Source organism: Kogia breviceps, chromosome 3, assembly GCF_026419965.1.
Source record: "Kogia breviceps isolate mKogBre1 chromosome 3, mKogBre1 haplotype 1, whole genome shotgun sequence".
NCBI lineage: Eukaryota > Metazoa > Chordata > Mammalia > Artiodactyla > Physeteridae > Kogia > Kogia breviceps.
In genome coordinates, this window is record NC_081312.1 from 77635199 (window position 1) to 77650103 (window position 14905).

Genomic DNA, 14905 nt, shown 5'->3' on the forward strand with positions numbered 1-14905 from the left:
AAAAGAAGACAGCATCAGAGAGCACCGTCTCTGTAGTATAGGCAGACAGCTTACATGGAAACTGGACCTCCTTTCTCTCTGGTTGATTTTTCCAATAAGGATTTGGAAAGTAAACTGGCTAGTGAGTAGGATGTTTTCGTTAATCTAATATTCTGATTAACAGACCACTGCCACACAAAACCAAAGATTTTCTCTAGTTTTATCTAGCACATAACAGTATTAAACTTTTTCCAGTTTTTGGATGAGTCAGAAAATGCTCCAGGACATTACAAGATAGAAGAGTCCCTAATATGAGTAACTCTGCTGGCAAAACACCAACTGTTAATTAAGTTGAGATGCCCAACTGACTGAAGCCTTGATAAATCAGTTCATATTGTATTTCTCAACCAAAGACTCACATCATTTGTCATGTCACATCATCTGTCACATTCCTTTCCCTCCTTGGTCCCTCAGGCCACCTACTTTTTATAATGAGTGAAGTCTACCTTCTCAGAGTCCATCAAGCCATCAGTCATTCTCTGGCTCCAGGCAAACCTGGTTATCCCAGAATAAATATTTGTGTACACTCTACTTTTCAACAGCCCTACACATGGTCAGCATTCAGTCTTTGTTGATTCATTTTTTTTTTTAAGATTTGATTTTATTTATTTTTGGCTGCCTTGGGTCTTTGTTGCTGCACACGGGCTTCCTCTAGTTGCGGTGAGGGGGGTCTACTCTTCCTTGCGGTATGCGGGCTGCGGAGCACGGGCTTTAGGTGGGTGGGCTTCAGTATTGTGGCGTGTGGGCTCAGTAGTTGTGGCGCATGGGCTTACCTCTAGGAGCTCAAGAGCAGGGTAGGTCTCTCTCTTTCCCGAGGTGCAAGCTCTACACGTTGGTGATACACAGACAGAGACACACTTTTTCTTGAATCACAGTTGGAGCAGAATAAACGTATAAGTATCCAGCACTGTCACGACTGGACCCATGTCCCTCTGGAGTTGGGGAGCAACATTTTAGCTGGCTTTTGCCTACAGATGTCACAGCCCTTCCTCAACTTTGCCAAAGCCTGCTCAGTTGTTCAGCTCCTACTTTGGCTGCAAGATGTGACTCATTTGGAATCATGAGATGGCAGAGAAAAACAAGGTTGGAACTATATTTTTCCTAGTCCATGAAAGGGGAGGAAGGGTGAGATGAGGCTGAAAATGTTGGGGAATTAACTGAGAGACTTCACGTGAGACTTTGGAATGCGGAGGCATCTTGGCAATGCTTCTCTCTGATGAGCTCTGAGAACACTAGTCTCCACTGTATTCTAGCTCAGGAAGAGAACCTTAAACAGTCTTGTCTAAATTGTCCTGGTCGTTCTTTCTGGGGGTCATGTGCTTCTTTTATCTGAAGTAATGAAAGCAAGTGAGACTAAACCTACCAAGGCTTATTAGTACTCTGGATTCTTACATGGAAAGAAGAGTGGTGACAAAGAAAAGTGTGACAGGAACCTTTCCTCTCCTAGAACCCTTAGGACCCATGATAGCTTGAAAAGGGGGCTTGAACCAAATGGACTTGATGCACAGTCTAGTCATCTGCTGGTGCTGTGCGTCAATATTTTAAGAAAATATTGGTTCTGAATAGGATAGGTTCTGGTTAGAAATGGTTTACTATGATTTTTGGGGGTCTGTTTTTCTTAATATTTATCAGACCCATGGTGTGGTAATTTTTGCTTCATGTCGCATCAAAGCATTGTAGTTCTTTCCAGTTGGAGTCCAAGCTTCATTCAAGGTTCCTGCTGGAAGCTCCTCTGTTCTAATCCATTACCATTCAGCAGGATCACAATTCATCCATACATGGGGACCCTCTCTTCTACCCTCCAGAAGCAGGTTGACTACCTGCCTTGGATTCCAGTTCTAGGTTATCCTAGAAGAGAGGGGTGGGAAAACGTTTCCTATAAAGGGGTCAGGCAGTAAATACGTTAGCCATTGCAGGCCCGACAGTCTTTGCTGCCGCTACTCAAATGTGTCACTGCAGTTGAAGGAGAGAAGCATGGGCCACCCCCAAATATGCCCCTTTGGTAGAGGGATTACTTTGAGCTGATTATCATTATTTTTTGCGGTACGCGGGCCTCTCACTGTTGTGGCCTCTCCCGTTGTGGAGCACAGGCTCCGGACGCGCAGGCTCAGCGGCCATGGCTCATGGGCCCAGCCGCTCCACGGCATGTGGGATCTTCCTGGACTGGGGCACGAACCCGTGTCCCCTGCCACCAGGGAAGCCCTGAGCTGATTATTTTTAAGAAACAGCAGACCCAGGACAGTGTCTGAAAACAGAGTTACTCTTTTGTAAGGAAAATCTGCATTTATAAAGAAAGTTTACCTTAGATACTAGTGCCTGTACCAGAAGAGAGCTCTTGCCTGAGGTTACTTTTTCATCTGAAAGACTCAGGTGCATGGCAGGGCAAACTGTATACCAATCCCCTCCTCTTCTCACTTTCCCATGAATTGCTACCCCCTTTGCAGCCTCAGACTCCTAAGCCTTTCCTTAGATCAGGATGGTGTATAAGCCTCAATTGTTGGGCTGGCTTTTGAGTCTCATATCTTTGTAGGGCTCCCTTATGTACATGTATGTACATAAGTAAAAGTTTGTTTTTCTCCTGTCGTTCTGTCTTTTTCTAGTGGGGGGGTTCTCAGCCAAGAACAATGAAGGATAGAGGGAAAATTATTTTTCCTCCCCTACACACTGTTAAAGCAGCTGCAGCCAACATGTAAATGAGTGGGTGTGACCATGTTCTAAGAAAACACCATTTACAAAAACCAGCAGCGGGCCAGATTAGGCCTGTGGCCAGAGTTAGCCAACCACTGTTCTAGAACTCAGTGCATCAACACTCCTGTCAAATTCTCTTTCTTGTAGAATTTCAGTTCCTTCTTGTGATTTTCTCTGCTTTATTTTCCCCGAAGATGGAGAACACGCGGTCATCATCCTTGGAAACACGGCCTGTCTGTGGACTTGGAGTGTAACGAGGTTTTTAGTGCAGCGGTGCCCCTCCCTGACACTCTGGAGAGGAATTGTAAAGGGCAGTCATATCCCCAGGTGCAGAAAGAGAACGGAGACCAGGGCAGACAGGAGAACCTGAATTTTTTACGAGGCAAGGGATTTAGCAATCAACTACACTGTCTCCTCATTTTACAGAAGAGGAAACCAAAGTTGGGCGGTAACAAAGTACTTGCCTGTGCCCACTTTTCCAGCAAGATAGAGACATGCCACACGGTCCCAGACCACATGAAGCAGTAACAGTGCTGCAGGCTGCCGTCCCTGCCTGCATGGCCTTCCCTTCCGCTGATGATACTTACTAGACCTCTCCCTGGGGGTTTTGGCGTTGAAGACTGAGAGTGGGTTGTAGCAGTCAAGGGTGGGCTCCAGGAATGCCACTGGTATGGCAGCTGCCAGTGAGGCCAGGCATTCTCCAAGGGCAGGACGTTGCCTGGAAACAAAGAAGTCCATTTAGAAGTGGTGACACCCCCATGCTGGCCCCATGCATTGGTGGGCCACTTCCCCATAGATGACTCCCCCTGGACATCTTGGGCCGCAGGCTCAGCAAGGTTGCATGCTCTTCCCCCTTCCTCACCTTTCTCTGGACACTAACCAATGGTTTACAATGGTCTCACTCCCTGGTACCTAGTTCTTAAGCAACTAAGGTGATATAATACACTATGTAGCTTTGTTCTTCTCTCCCAGCATCTCTGAGAGCAAGTTTTGCTGGCATCCAAATTGAATCGGATCTTCCTGGTTCTCAAAATGTTTTGAAATCTTCTGCGTAATTTCTCTGTGTCTGTTCCCTGTGAATGGAGCTTGTGTCCACCAGTGGGAACAGTAGATAATGGGCCAAAAGCACCAATAAGACACAAAACTAAAAGCCTGCTTTGCAAGAGAGACAACAGGTCCTAAAACTCATTGCTTGATTTAGACGAAAGAGCTCTAACACCTATTACTTCTCTTTTTTCCCCACAAACATTTGTGTGTCCACCATGTATTAAGCTCTGGGTTTTAAGTCCTGTGAAACAAGCAATCAGTCAAAAACCAAAATGCTTGGGATTCCTAGTTCAGATTTGTATTGGATCAGCCAAAAACCTTAATGAACTTTTCAGCCAACCCAATAGTTTTCTGGCTGAGAGGAGTTATGCTGCTTGCAGGATAACCAAGGCTGCAAGAATAAGTGATGGGAACCAGCCACCAGCTGGTCAAAGCAGAGCTAGTACTGAAATAGTGCTTACGCCTTTCAGACCTGGGCTTAGCCTTGGAGTTGTGAGGGGTGAGTGAGGTAGTCTTAACCTCAGCCTTTGGCTTCCAGGTGGTGAAATGAATGCAGGAAGGAAACATAGAACCCTGATGCAGTATGACAAAATAACACATCTTTATGGTCTAATTATAAAGATTAAAATCAACCTGCAACTTCATTATAGCACACAGGAAGATATCCATTTGAGCTGGATTAAAAATGTGATCTTGGGCTTCCCTGGTGGCGCAGTGGTTGCGAGTCTGCCTGCCGATGCAGGGGACGCGGGTTCGTGTCCCAGTCTGGGAAGATCCCACATGCCGCGGAGCGGCTGGGCCCGTGAGCCATGGCCGCTGAGCCTGTGCGTCCGGAGCCTGTGCTCCGCAACGGGAGAGGCCACAACAGTGAGAGACCCGCGTACCGCAAAAAAAAAAAAAAAATGTGATCTTAACTGGTCCTGAAAAACTGACTTGACAGGACTATCTGGGGTAGAATCAGAATCTGCAGGGGGCTAGCCTGGGGGTACACAGAACTGTTCTGTTTGAGATGCCAGAGGAATCTGCTGGACCAGAGAGAGGAAGGAGGGAGAGGGTGGGCGAGTAAATCGGTAGAAAGCTGTGTATCCCTTGGAATTCCCACACAATCTTAGCCAAGTTAGCAAACTTATGAAAAATGAGATCTTTTCATTATTTTCAAAGACAATTAATATACATGGTTTTATTCCTTATCTTGTATCTTCTTCTTGGGCTCGGCTTTTAGGGGACCAGCTGACAGCTTATTTGGCCATGAAGTATTTGTAACTTTCAAATTAGCCTCTAGCAAGCTAGAATGCCCTCAACCGAACAAGCAGCTCTTAGGTAACAGCCCAGCCTTGTCCTTCTGTGGAACGTCTGACTGTTGACTCGCCCCATCCAGGTCTGCTCTGGAGACAGAGCAGCAGCCCCCCTGGGTCCCGTGTGTGTGCTGCCCGGCTCCATTTGGAGGCTGCAGCAGTGCTGGAGGGAGGGAGCAGGGGAGGCGGCGGGGCTGTGGAGACTGCAGAGACCAGGCCTCGTCTCTGAAAGCTTTGCAAAGCTGCTTCATCTTTGAGCAGGCCCCGGCCAGGCCTGTTCTCTCACCTCCCCTTCTCTCTACCTCTTCTCCCCCCGTCCCCTCCCTTCTTTGCTATGCTCACTGGTGGTGGTGGGGAGGCATGAGAAGAGGCCAACACCCTCAGGGACAACTGAGAAGAGTTAGGGCCTGTACGCATCAAACATGAGGACACACAAAGGGGCTGTTTTCTCAGTCAACAGTCTCTCCATTTTAACCAACCCCAGGGGCCAGCCAGTGAGGAGAGATACCCCATTTCCTCTCATTAGTCTTGCCTTTTGAGGAGGAAAAGGAAATAAAGAGTTAAATTACGAAAGGAAAGAAATACCATAGAGAGAGCTTTGAGTAAGAAAAAAAATCTGGGTGAAAATCAGGGATGACCAGGGGTAATATCAAATCTGAGAGCGAATTTTACTTGGCCCAGGGAGGGGAACCTTGGAAACAGCTGGTCCTGGGTTGTCTTGGCACTAAATCCATTATTCCTTCCTTTCTCTTTCTCTCACCAAAATTAAAAGTTGTGATCTCCTGAAAGTGGACTTATAGGAAGTTCATCTGATAAAAGGCAATCCTTGGAGCAAAAGACAGTTCTCTAGTGCTCTGCTGATTCCCTGACTCAAGGGAGAGGGACAAGTATAATATTAATTACTGACAAACTGAGTCTCTACAAGCCCACCACACTGGCATTTTCTAGTCTGGAGCACGCAGTGATGCTAATTAGTTGTGAGGGAGAAACAACAGTTCTCCTGGCCTCGCTGTTAGAAGTTCTGTAAAAGTAAAGCCCAGAAGTCTGTCAATTAATGTTCCTGGCTGTGAAATACCAGAGTGAATGACCTTGGTCTCCAGGTCCAAGGGGGACTGAGACTGGCAAAGGCCTACTGTTAAAAATGCTTCTCTGATCATTAGTGCCCCCCCAGGGGGCAGTGTGGGTATAGACCAAGCAGAGCAAGGGCTACAGAAACAGTTCCATGGCAACTAAAGGACCTACTGGAAGAGTTTATCGGTGGATAGAGAAACTCACTCTCCCCCTACCCACCCACCCCCTGCCTTAGTTCTTATAGCCTAGAACAGTATTTTTCATATAATAGTACTTGGTCAATGCTGACAGAGTGAAGACAGTTCAATTTATTTTATTTTAGTTGAAGTATAGTTGATTTACAATGTATCAGGTGTGAAGCAAAGTGATTTGGTGTGTGTGTGTGTGTGTCTGTATATATTCTTTTTCAGATTTGTTCCCACTATAGGTTATTACAAGATATTGAATATACTTCCCTGTGCTCTACAGTAGGTCTTTGTTGTTTATCTATGTTATGTATAGTAGTGTGTATCTGTTAATCCCAGATTCCTTATTTATCCCTCCCTTCCTGCTTTTCACTTTGGTTTAGTTTGTATTCCAGCTCTTGTTACTTCCTAAGTTGATCTCTCAATTTTATTTCCATGGACTGGGACCTTGCTTCTCAACTGTCTATCATCCGGGACACAGGCAGAGACAAAGTCATCATGGTAATAATAATTATGCCTGCACATATCTGGTGCTTTGCAATTTTGAAAGTTCCTTCATGTAAATTCCAGAGGATGCTAAGGAGAGGAAGCAACACATAGCACAGGGGCAGATAGTGGAGGCAGAGCAAAGGTTCTAGATAGAAATACTAGTAATTTCAGTGGTTTAGGGAAAGCAATGTTTGATCAGAACAAAACTGGTCAAAGGGGGCAAAGCAGGAAGGAAGATATAAACATTTCTAAAGTGTGAAGGCAAAAACAAAGTTTTAATTTGAAATAAAATGGAGAGTCAATGCTTAATGCAGTTAATTACAAACCTTAGTTTTCTTGATGCACCCCCATCAAATGCTCTATCAATTAATCAAAGTATATCCAGCTTAAAGAATGTTAAGTATTCTCCATGTTTAAACACACTAAAGCCTTTACCCTACCCTGAAATTTTGTATCTGAAAACTTTACTTGTCAGTGACCATCTCAGTATTGCCTCAATTAGAAAATATCCCCAAAGAGGTCTCTACTCTGTTTCAATGACTTTTTCCTTCTCACACTCAACCCTATCACTGAGGTGTCTGGATCTTTTCTATCCACAATGCACTCAAGCTATATTGAGTCCTTCCTTTGCAACCCTACAGACATTCATTAGCCAAAGAAACTTCAGTAAAAGGTGGTAGAGAAGTGGTGGGTTTCGTTATATTGAGTTGGCCAAAAAGTTCATTTGGGTTTTTCTGTAACATCTTACAGAAAAGCCGGAACGAACTTTTTGGCCAAGCCAATACTTTCCTCCCTAAAACCCACAAGAGCTGGGGGAAAATTTGGGAAGTAATTTAGATTGATGCTGAAATTAGAAAATGTGTGACAACTTCACACTGCAAAGTACGGACCAAATCAAATGAAGATGCTGAAACATTCTTTTAAGACCTAGAGCAGAGTGTAGAGATTATTGGGAGTAAATATGGGGATTTTGAGGAGCCCAGGAAAGGAGTTTTGCTTGAAACAATGAGATTTAAGGGTGTGAGCAGGCCCTGGGAGACCGGTTGGATGTGTGTGGGACCCAGGTTCCATCCAGCAGAGTGGCAGGCAGGACCAGAGTAGGAAGGAGTGTGCATGTCATCTGCTATAACTATGACCTGGATGCCTGGCCTGGAGAACCAGTGGAGGTGAGGTAGAGTGAAAGAGTAAGAAGTAACCTGTTTTGTAGCTGCTGCCTCAACTCCTCTAAAGTAGAGAAGAAACATACATTAAATCACTAAGCAAAAGGCCTATTCTATAGGATGCACCAAGAATTTTACGAACCTCTTATCTGCAACCAGCTGTTTACTTTGGTTGAGGAAGGACACCAAAGGATAAGGGTGGATGACTCCTAGGGCTAAAGGCCCTGCTGCTATAGTAAGAAAGAGTTAGTTCCCAGTCAGCTTCTACGTTTTGAAGCTGCCTGATGTTTCAGCCCTGTCCACTCTCCTCCACTGAACACACATACATGCACATGCATACATGCATCATACATGCACATGTACTCCTTTCCCTTCTTGAGAACTAGAAATGTACCTAATGACCAAGAAATAGATGAGAAATAGAGTTCAGAGGAAGAATTATCCAGGAAAAAAACAGAAAACTTCTCTCTACCCTCACAGAATATAAGAAGAGATATTAACACAGAGATAGTTTCAGAAAAGAACAATTAGCTAAAAGTTACTGAAGAGAAAATGAGACATGTGGGAGGTTAAGGAAAAAGCCAATAAATACACATAGTTTCGCTCCTTGAACAACAGCTAAGACAAAAAATCCAACAACAATGTAATAAAATGAAAGACTCGTTAAATAAATAAGGACCTAATTCTGAAGACGGAGGGGGCATATTAAGTTCTGAGAAGAAGTGCAGGGGCTGATACAGAAAGGACAATCCTGGGACACGGTAGTAGTGAAGTGAATGAGCTTCAAGACCAAAGAAAGAACCCAGTGAGTAGCAGCTTCTCCCCTCCCACGGCAAAGTCATGTGTATGGGGAACAAATCACTGGATCCAAGGAACACACACTGTCAGAACACAAAGAAGCAAAGGCTATACACTTGCGAGGAAGGAGAATTATGACCCAAGGATTTTATACCATGGACTGTTCACATATAAAGTCAAAGGATGATAGTCCAAAATATGCAAAGACTCAAGAGTGGGGCTCTTGGGCTTCCCTGGTGGCGCAGTGGTTGAGAATCCGCCTGCCGATGCAGGAGACACGGGTTCGTGCCCTGGTCTGGGAAGATCCCACATGCCGCGGAGCAACTAAGCCCGTGAGCCATGGCCGCTGAGCCTGTGCGTCCGGAGCCTGTGCTCCGCAACGGGAGAGGCCACAACAGTGAGAGGCCCACATACCGCAAAAAAAAAAAAAAAAAAGAGTGGGGCTCTTACAGAAGCAACTACATATGATGAATCTGGCCAACCAAGAGATAAATCAAAATAAGAGTTTTGGAATGGGAAAGTCACAGTTCAAAAGGATTGGCTACACACTGAATCATTTAAATACAAACCAAGGTAAACAACTCAAGGAACATTAGTTCTAGAATATTCCAAAATAAATTGTACGTGTTATAAGGAATTACATAGCAAAAAATGAAAGGTAGAAAGGATAGGATGTAGCTAGAAATGTAAATGTACTAAACTTGCTAATCTTTTTTAAAGTAGAGAATTAATGATGATTTTATCTAAATGATAAATTAAAAAATATGAGTTGTATGATAAAGAAATTCAGTTTTTAGCTTCACCCAACAAGATAACGTTGTAAAGCAATATTATGATCCAACATGTGTAAAAACTTACACATGTAGAAAACACCTGGAATGGTATACACCAAACTGTTACGAGGTGGGGTGTTCTGGGGTGAAGAAAACAGCAGACTTTTAACTTTACATATGTCTGTACTGTTTGATTTTTTTGAATAAGTATGTCTTACTTTCACAATACAAGAGAAAATAAACAAGTAAAAGTCATTAATGGTGGCAGCATCACAACTCGAGGATTTTAAATCTTTATTTCCTTAGTTGCTTCATTAACTAATGGACAGACAATAGGGGCATATTTGATCTAGGGGCTTCTTCAAGCCTGGCTTTCTACCTGTATGGAGTATAAAACACAGACACCAATATTCACAGTGCTGTGAGTATATGAATAAAATATAAAAAGTCATATGAAGAAGAGTCTTTTTCTGGTCTGACATTTCAGAGTTGACCTTTCTTTGAATTTTTTTCTTTTTTAAAAAGAGAATAATGCATAAGCTTTTCAAAAAATTGTGTAAAGAAACACATACACATATAGATGTATGTATATATACACATAGAAACTGATAGAAAAAGAAAAGATATTGAGAAAATATTCACAAATGCTTAATGAAAGTAGACACCTTCCCTAAGTGAAATTCTGTATTAAACAGAAAAAATTTTATTAATTTTCTTGTTGATTTGGTATAAAATATGGTTATGACTTTTGTCTGTCCAGTTCCTATTAAAGGATAGAACTATTTATCTATATTTCATATAAAACAATAAGGAAAGCTACATAACTCTAAGGACTTAAAATCATAATCAAAATAAATTAGTCATTAGTTCTCCAGTTGATTTCTTGAACTCTAGAAGCTACTTAAAAGCAGTAATTATGAAGACATAGACATTTCTTCAACATTTTTTGGTTATTAGCACATGATTTCAAGTCATCAGTTCTTGAGTTCTTGAAGGAGCCCAAGTCTTGTCTTTGCTTTATTGAGAAAGTGCAATTAGAATTTATTTAAGTTTCGATGTGAAATAGAGATTTACCGTTGGTTTGTTTGTAAAGGTATCATAAACTGAGGAGGCCCATGGAGCATGGATACCAAGGGGATGTTTAGATTAAATAATTTTAAGCACAGATCGAATTCCTTCAGTATCGTTGAATTGAAAAGGCAAAAAAGGGAAAAAAAGTCTTCCAAGGATAAGACTAAGTCTAGGGTTTGGCTAATACTGTGTTTACGTTCCTGATCTTCCCCGTGGATTTAAACAGAACCACACAACGCACAGCATTTGATGGTGAAAAGCAGGCAGTCACTGAAGGCCTCCATCACTCCAGGCAGAGTAGTGAGTAGAGCAGGAACCTAAGCACCTCAGCAAATCAGGCTGTTCAGACTCAAGACCATTGAATAGCATTTCTGCTTCCAAAGTGTGGACTTGTCTAAAACTATAGCTAATGTGACAGCTGAGAACGGTAAAGGTCCCGGGCTGTATCACACAGAAACTCATTAAACACTAAAGCAACTGCCTCACGTCCCTCGAGCTTCTCAGCAAGCTTTAACCACAGGAACCCTGGAGGCTATTTGGAAACTGTGATTATGAAAAAAGAGACATTTCTTCGACATTTTTTTGGCCATCAGCACATGATTTAGCTTGGCTATATTGCTCCTTCAGTCACATACATTCTCCAGCTATCTCCAGGGAAGTCATACATCTCAGAAGCCTCATTAACACATTTTATACTGCTGTAAACATTTCATACCCTAGGCTCAAAATCACCAAGCCATTTCAGTGAGCATTTTGCTTTTGCTGGATTGAAAAGATGCTATTGTTAAATATTTAAAGACTTAACTAACACATTCAGCCTGAATGTGTTAGCCTCTTTTGTTCTCTAATTACCTTTCAACATAGATGTTCTTTCCAGTCCCAAGGGAGTAGAGGCTGCACAGTATATGGTAGCATGAAATCTGCACGTCACCCACTGAAAAGACCAAACAAGAGCTGTCATTGCTGTTCATCAATCCCAGTGGCCCACCTCCTGCACACAGAAAGGGTCTGCAAACAGAAAACACGTGTTGGCATCACCTAAGAGCCAAAGAGCTCTCTTTCTCTCTCTTTAACAAATATAGCCCCTCTCTACTCAAATGCCAGTTGCTGAACTGGGAGAGGAAACACCAACAGAAAAACACCCTCCACTGAACTATCCCAATTCCTTTGTAGGACTCCTGATACAGGTCACATTGCTTCTCAGGGAAAGGAATCATTTGACCAATGAGTCCTTCCACAGGGGTATTTTTTTTCCCCTCCAATAGAGGGAGACACTGTCATCAAATTTTATCCAGAGCACTATTTCCTTCTTTTGAAAGGAAGAATGCAAGAAATCAAAGAAGTTTGAATGAGCTTTTTGTTCCTTTCTTAGGGAGATATGTACAATGTCCCTACCTCTGCAGAGACAGAGCAAAATTCCTCATGTCCACCTGTTCCAAGTTCTCTGATGGATGTTTTTCAAAAGGTAATTCAATTGTACCATAATTTTGCCATGTTTCCCAAGGGAAGGGCATGTTTCGCTTAGGAACTTAATGGGCAGGCTACGTGCCTCTATTAATGTATGGAACTCACAATAAGGCTGGGACCAATTTAACATAAAGAGAACTAATTTAATTTTTTATTTTTCAACAAGGAAGTGCATTGTGTCTATGACACAGAATGGTGAGTTTGAATGTTCCCCTATCTCTCCCTCTAACCCCATGGAAATAACTGATTTTCATCGTTGAAGGCTATGGAAGACACAGCCTTGGCTACTGACAACTGATTAATTAAACCAATTAAATCATGTGCCACCATTTAAAGTGTGAAACTGAAGCTTGGTGGCACTGTAAGAGGGCTGGACATGGTACTAAATGCAAACTAAAAGAAAACCAACCAACTACAGTCTTCTTCTGGAGGCTTAGACAATGAAATGTTAGCAGCTTCTCTTTGCTCCTGGTATCCAATGAATAAATTAAAGCTTCTTTACAGGAAAATTGGTGTCTGGGAGCAACCTATATCTCTTGCTGGATTTCTCAGATAACCTTTTCAAACTAAGTGAGAACACAATGGCTGAGAGCTTAAACCGGTGGGTGGAAAATTCTGGTCCAGAAAAAACAGTGGGAAAAGATGAAAAATTATATACGCAAATTTGGGGATTTCTTCCCCTCCAAGCGTCTATAACTTCATTTTTACATCTAAGAAGGAAAAAGCCTGGAAGAGTTATCTCTGCTCTGTCCTCAAGGTCAGCCTAAGGGAATGAGCCTCACACTTGCTATTGCTCTGTGGTCAGATGCACATGAAACCATGACAGACAAGCAGGCTGACTCACAGAGTAGATCCACCCCGAACTGATGCTGAGCTACATGCTCAAAGACGGACGTCAGGATGGGGAGCAGAGCCACCGTGGTGTAGTTAATATTCTGAGAAACGCCCTTCATCTGTGTTCTGGAATGGGTAAACTTGCCGAGCTTCAGGTTTTCTGAAGTCTTCTCTAAGTCTTCGGCTGCATTTTCAAAGAATGCTCGTAACCCGGCCTTCACCAGCTCTGAGCCTGACTTCATGACGGTCCTGTAAGCAAACAACATTCAAAACCAGAAGCATAATCTGACGCTTTGGTCAACCCCCTTCTTGAGACTGGTGACTTGCAGCGCAACCTGGGCAGACATTTGACAGCCCACTCACCTGGAAGACACCGAGTCAGGAGAAATGGAGAGAGTGGTTATTAGCATCCAAAAAGAAACTGGGATCCACACGCCCAAAGGGTGGGGTGGGGGTGGGGGGCAGAAACTGGAAGGCGTGCTTGATTTGAGGGAATTGACTGCTCAACTCTTAGGAAATGGCAGGATGACTTAGAAAGAAACTGATATTGGTCACCTGCTATCTATATATTACTGCAGCTGGCTACATTCTTCTGGAAATATCTAATTAAAAGGAGGGAGAGGGGAGCTTTTCTTGCAGCTCCACATGGGCTCAGCAACTTTCATAAGGACCAGTTAGAAATATTAGCTCTCCTGTGATGTAGGACCTCTTAGAGAGAGAGAACAGAGAATTAAATCAACTGAAGCTTTGATTTCTATCAGTTTTCAGGGATGTCCTAGCTTGGAGAAGGGGAGTGGAGAAGAGCCAGCCCCTTTTAAAACAGACAGATGAATCAGACCACCGAAAAAAACATGTGGAAATGGAGATTAGCTATGGGTACCTGGGGCTTTCCCTTAAAGCTATTTTATAAAACTTAGAACTGGAACAAAGCCTACAAGTCATCTATTATTTTCCATATTTCTACATCTTATTCACAAGATTATGACAGGCTTGCTATTAGGACAGATGCTTTTTATCTACAGCATTTTCATGATAATCATCCAGCCAATCAGAAAAATAAAAACAAGGAAATAAAGTCAGTGAGGCTTGCTGTAAGTATTTATGAACCATCCTCCTCAGGTTTTCTCAGGAATGACTATGAAAAGAAAAAGAAATGCAGGTCGGTACGTTTAAGAAAGAGGACTCTCTCTTAAGGCATTTTGCATGCTTTTGGGAATAAAGATTCCTGGTCCCAATTGCATCCCTGGGATGCTTTGATCTGGGCCTGAAAATGTTGTGCTGTCTTAATATCTCCACAACATGTTTGTTTCTCTCCGACACTTGAAAATCCCCTTTAACTACCCTTAACTTTAAAAAAAAAAAAAAAAAAATTCTTAGTTTCTAGAGGATTTTCATCATCTGGCTACATTTTTAGGTTGGTGCTTCTCTTCTGCGTTGGGTTTTGGGATGTGTGTTCTCCTCTCAACTTTGACAAGGGCCCTGCTTAATGAGTGTGTTAAAGAAAACTCCCTGTCAGTTATTTGCACTGCTTCTCTTTTTTACCTCATCAAATAATTTATGTTTATTCTAACAGAATACACACACACACACACACACACACACACACACACACACACACACACATATATGTATGTATGTGAAAGGAAAGGAAGACTTCCTTTCTTGTTCAGCCATCTTTCCTATCAGACCCTCAGGTCATGGGCTCGAATCTATCTTTGTCTTTGATGTTCTGGTAATCACATCCCCTCCTTGGCCATTTTGAATTCAGAGTGCTATGGGTCCCCTGTCCCAGGATTCTTATGGCATTGCCACCCATCAGGCAGCTCTTCCTTTTTCTTTTTTTGTGGAGAATTAGATACGAAGTGGTACTTTGCCACGTTACATGTTTTATCTTCTGAAAGATGAACTTCTCAGTAAGAGAAGACAAGAATTGATCAAATGCTCAGCTTTCGGTGTCTGCCATGATGGTGGCTCTCCATCATGTGAGC

At 42.8% G+C, this 14905-nt stretch overlaps 1 protein-coding gene across 10 annotated transcripts in view; it reads right to left on the bottom strand.

Annotated features, from left to right (window-relative positions):
- RYR3 (ryanodine receptor 3) overlaps positions 1 to 14905 on the bottom strand; it is a 550085-nt gene that overhangs the window by 71264 nt on the left and 463916 nt on the right. For all 10 annotated transcript variants that reach the window (XM_067028902.1, XM_067028901.1, XM_059058605.2 and 7 more), the window contains 3 exons: positions 12928 to 13166; positions 11469 to 11550; positions 3315 to 3445 (listed from right to left, as the gene is read on the bottom strand). In XM_067028902.1, the coding sequence (XP_066885003.1) occupies positions 3315 to 3445; positions 11469 to 11550; positions 12928 to 13166 (452 nt within the window). The remainder of the gene's footprint in view (positions 1 to 3314; positions 3446 to 11468; positions 11551 to 12927; positions 13167 to 14905) is intronic.